Source organism: Macrobrachium rosenbergii, chromosome 55, assembly GCF_040412425.1.
Source record: "Macrobrachium rosenbergii isolate ZJJX-2024 chromosome 55, ASM4041242v1, whole genome shotgun sequence".
NCBI classification, from domain to species: Eukaryota; Metazoa; Arthropoda; class Malacostraca; order Decapoda; family Palaemonidae; genus Macrobrachium; species Macrobrachium rosenbergii.
Genome location: NC_089795.1, coordinates 72502876 through 72507790, shown reverse-complemented (window position 1 = coordinate 72507790; position 4915 = coordinate 72502876). Strand labels below are relative to the sequence as shown.

Below are 4915 nucleotides of genomic sequence, written 5' to 3'. Positions count from 1 at the left end.
GGCATTGTGAATATGACTAAAGTTAACCTTCATCTGTATAATCTAGTTTGATGTCCACTCATTGTCAACATCATTATTTGTACATGGGTATATTATGTTTCTTTAAGCGTAATATAAAAATCTATTCACTTTTAGCGCTGACTGACTATAGTAAATAATGAGTTTTTTTATAGCCTGCGTCACATTCCAGAGATATCCAAAGCTCTGACTGAACCGATTTTTAACATATAAATACCATTTTCACTTCTGTAAGAAGCCTTTCCTTTTCAGTGCAACTTTCGCTTTTATGCCGTTTCCCAGTCATTTGACACCGATTGTTGCTATGCTGTCTCATGGAATAAGTAAATTCTTCTTAGAAATCATATTAAAAGATGTATTTCAAAATGGTACTTAAGCCTTGGTGCTAATTGTTTTTTCCTAATTCCCAACAATTGCTAGTGTAACTATAATTGTCTTTGGGAAGTAAGCAAATAGATGTTTGCTCGTAAGAGGTGCCAAGGTTATTTCTGCTGTTTATGTTTAGTTCGGAAATTAAGGAGCCGATGGTCAGGTCTGAGCAACATAAGTTTTGAAAGTCAGTCACCGAGCTTTTGAAATTCTGTGATCTGATTCTCGTACAACTTTTGTAAGAATCGGGAACTTTGTTCTTATACTCCAACCGATCATGCATCCTATCATAGAGCCTTGCATTTGCCCAGAGCCGAATAGATCATTATCGAAGGTAAGTTAGTGTTTGTCTATTATCACATACGATACCTGATTGACTCGATGCCTAGTTTACTTTGTTGAAATGAAAAGCAACGGTAACACAACATTTCTGTTTTACATTCGTTAAAGTGATACGGTTCATACAATTGTACTAATATGCAATAACAAGTTACCCGCTTTGAAATTCTTTCATTATTTTCATGAGTTGTCAACATCGAAAAAAACTGGTTATTTGGTATGAAGTGGTCTTACATTCTACATCAAAAGTCCTCGTTGGACGGGTCGGCATAGTTCTCGGCTAGCACTCTGCTGGGCCCGCGTTCGAGTCTCCGGCCGGCCAATGAAGTATTAAAGGAATTCATTTCTGGTGATAGAAATTCATTTCTCGCTATAATGTGGTTCGGATTCCACAATAAGCTGTAGGTCCCGTTGCTAGGTAACCAATTGGTTCTTAGCCACCAAAAGTAAGTCTAATCCTTCGGGCCAGTCCTAGGAGAGCTGTTAATCAGCTCAGTGGTCTAATTAAACTAAGGTATACTTAACTTTGCATTCTACATCTGATTTTATCCACTTGTACTGCGTTACTTTATTTATCCGACTACAGCGCATATTTAACATATCAAACCACTACCAGCAAAATTAATCCTCTTTTAACCCTGTAACCAATTGAAACGAATAGTTCTTCGTGATTCTGCAGTTAGTACATTATCAGTTGGATAAATTATGTTCGAAATACATTTCAAAACACCGTCATCGTATGCCGTCATCCATATTCTTACTCAACTATGAGCCATTAAGAAAACTACAAGTTTTCTCCTACAATAAAAAATTCTAAAATTAGTTATCAATCCATTATTAGTCAAATTAAAGAAATTAGATTACTGATTTTTTGGGGGTTACGAGTTACAACATAAATGTAGTGTAAAAACCCTTTATATCGCCAAGACTTTCTCCTAAATTTGTAAGGATTTCGAACCAATATGATAATCTATGCACTACCTGACACAGGATAAGTTTTCAGGTCTTATCAAAATATTCACTCACCTGGAAACCCCACTTTCCAACTTTCAACTCTGCATTTTTCTTTTAGAAACTGGTATTGAGCAACTTCTCAGGCTATTTATGTAAGGTATAGCGATCCAAAGGAAGTTTTTTGCCATATTTCATGTATTGTATAGTTTAACAAAGATATACTATCGTCTATTTTTACTAAAATTCCCAGTCGTCTCGGGGTGGGTACTTACTGGACTGACGAAAACTGTTCCATTGATAAATCAAAACCTAATTATATCAAACTAAATGTATGAATTCCAACTGTATCGCAGGAGCACTTTTTTCTGCAAAAAGTCAAATCGTATACCATTCCGATTATACGGCGTATACTACTGCCGAAAAGAAGATTATGAAACATTTTTTCTAACCATCATTTTGATTCGTGGCTTCAGTGTTATTAAAGGTGGTTTTCCTTTGTTTTATTTCTCGTGGCTTCATGGAAAGAACTTAGCCTAATTAAGATTTTATCCAGAAAGACAATGACTTCCTATTTGAGGGACGTTCGTAAATGACCCTTTTCCGGTAGAACGACCACTAGGGAATTATATCTATTATCCTTTACATTTGCTTATGACTAATATTAAGGAAATCAGTTACGTCACTCTTGTATTATGCAAAGCCGGAAACCATTTATATTTTTTTGCCATCATATTATCAGAGTTACTGTATTTATTACGACTACTTGTTCTCATTGCTTAGACCGTCTATTCTGAGGGAAAATAAATTCACAGGGTAAGCCCAAAAATGAGATTTATGAATAAGGCAAACACACCAGTCATGATTAAATCTGCCAAACATAGTATTTGGAAGTTCCCTATAAAAGGTGCTAAAAAAATTGGGGGGTTTTACTAGGTAACTTTTGTTACAAGTCTGATGATACGACGAAAAAAACAAGCATTTTATGTAGAATCTGGTTAATCAATGTAGATAGCCACTTGTACCAGCAATAACAAAACTGTGATAAAATGTTAAGGTTAATTTTACCCATGACTACCCCTCGGACATTTGGTAGATCTATGTCTTTGAATTAATTTTACTCTCATAATTTTGTAAGATAACATGTTGATCATGCTAGGAAATCAGAATGGCGTACCCTCTTAAGGCTAGCCTATAACTACCTTGTTAGGAACCCTATAATAAGATAGTTGCCAAGTTCGGATGGGTCACATATGCTGTACCTTCCTACAGTGGGATTAATGTAGGCTACTTCTAAATTCAACCTTTGTAAATAGTTGATTAACATAAGCTAGACTGAACTAAAAGGCCTTGATAAATTGAGAAAAATCAATTAATCACGCTTTTAAATGTCAGTGAATCCCAACCGGACGTACATTTCAGCAAACTTATTTTCAGGAAGTGGTGGATGCTGCCTTGCATGGGAGGTATGACCAAATCCATAGTTACCTGGAGACTGGGGCTGATATTAATGCTAAAAATGGCCTGTATGGATGGTCATTACTCACTGCTGCATGCAGTAAAGGACATGTTCTAATTGTGGGAAAACTCCTCAAGCATCCTGATCTTCACCTCAACATTCCAGCCTTGGGCAGAGACGCCCTCACCTGTGCTCTTGATGGTAATCATGCAGATTGTGTCAAGCTACTGCTACAGTCCTCACTGAAGGTATGTAAACTTGGAAGACCAATTTGCAGAACTGGTAATGTATATAGTTTAAATCTTGTTACTGGTTAACAAAACAAACATGAGAATCCCGGTACTGCTGCCTTCCACTGACACTTTTTCAAGCTTTAGATGTCAATGGTAAAATTTGTTTAAACTAAGCCGATCTTAATAATAAATGTACATTAACCATAAGAATGCGACCCACATCTAATACTTCATTGACCGTTTCAGTGCTCTCTTAACTTGGAATCATCCTTCGGCAAACTTGTAAGTTTTATTTCATCTGAACCTAAATTATGGTTTGATCTGATCACGAAAATTGCCTCCTACTACGATATGGAGAAGCTGGCTGAAGTGATCTGCATGAAGAGCAGCTTATTCGTTCCAGACTTACGACTGACAATGGCTGCCGTGGAAAGCTCTCCTGCTACTGTGGCGGAGATCTTGGCAACTAAAGAGGGTATTGAAAAGTTTCTGGACGGAACATTAATTGCTGTGTCGAGTTTTGACATAACTGAAAGGGTAGCTGACGTTCTGGTTGGGTATTCATATGATTACAAGTTGGAAAGCATAGAGGCAAGCATGATTTTAAGTAGCATGAACAATCACCTAGGAATTCTACCAGTCCTTCTGAAAAAGTTTCTTCAGAGAATATCCTATGCAGCTCTTAGTACTGCACAGGAGGCGGCAATAAAGGCTGGTCATAGAAATGCCATGAGGCTTCTGGAGAGAGCACTACTGCTAAAGTGTGAGATGTTCATAGCCCTTCCTAAGTAAGTGAATCATTTTACGTACTTTTAAAACACCACAAATTTTTTTTTTTTGTATACGTTCCTTAAATCTGTGAAGTTTCGCTGCACTTGTTCCTCGGATTGTGAAATGTAAGCTACATTCTATATATCTAAAACATGAATGAATTCCGGTAAGTGTAAGCTAGATGTCAGAATCTGAAATTAATGAAACTGTCTGCTAGCCTGAATATGTGAAGGTGAAGCTGCAATGTACAACAGAATCTTTGTGAATTCGTGAGCTTGCAATTTAGATTGTCATAGGCACAAAACAGCTTCATAAAGTGTATCCACTTGTAGCATTCTTTTTATATGTATTAATCTTATTTTGTCCTTGTTTTCCACAATATATTTTTGTATCACAAGTCTGTTGAAATTTACAACATAAACGTGTGAGAATATTAGGTTGTTTTACCTCTTCCCTAAGGACAACAACTGGGTATCAGCTTTTCTGCAGAAAAAAAACCTCACTACATGAAAAAATGTAGAACTGAACGTTAGTGTGATTGGTAAACTAGTTACCATGTTCCTGTCATTTTACACAGGAAAATACTTACGAAGGATTATTGTTTAAACCACAGACACAGATGGTGTCGAACATCGTAACAGTGAGGTCCTTGGCATTTTATTGAAGTGTCATCATAAACTGAGGCAATTGGTTTGGTTTTCAAAATGACACTGTCTGCATAACTGACATCAGCTTTACTGGGTTTGTACAACGATATTTGTCCACACCCATCCCC

At 36.7% G+C, this 4915-nt stretch overlaps 1 protein-coding gene across 1 annotated transcript; it reads left to right on the top strand.

The window, feature by feature from the left end:
• Window positions 1-511: 511 nt before the first annotated feature.
• Window positions 512-4573, top strand: LOC136835402 (uncharacterized). Its single transcript, XM_067098892.1, has 3 exons — window positions 512-721; window positions 3115-3384; window positions 3616-4573. The coding sequence occupies exons 1-3, from the start codon at window positions 665-667 to the stop codon at window positions 4159-4161; spliced, it is 873 nt and encodes a 290-aa protein (XP_066954993.1). The 5' UTR covers window positions 512-664; the 3' UTR covers window positions 4162-4573.
• The last annotated feature ends 342 nt before the right edge of the window (window positions 4574-4915 follow it).

Excerpts from the sequence above, each read along its gene's own strand:
- LOC136835402 (XM_067098892.1), top strand. The coding sequence starts at position 665 with ATGCATCCTATCATAGAGCCTTGCATTTGCCCAGAGCCGAATAGATCA. Across the intron at positions 722-3,114 it reads CGAATAGATCATTATCGAAG|GAAGTGGTGGATGCTGCCTT; the intron begins GTAAGTTAGTGT and ends ACTTATTTTCAG. Across the intron at positions 3,385-3,615 it reads TGCTACAGTCCTCACTGAAG|TGCTCTCTTAACTTGGAATC; the intron begins GTATGTAAACTT and ends TGACCGTTTCAG.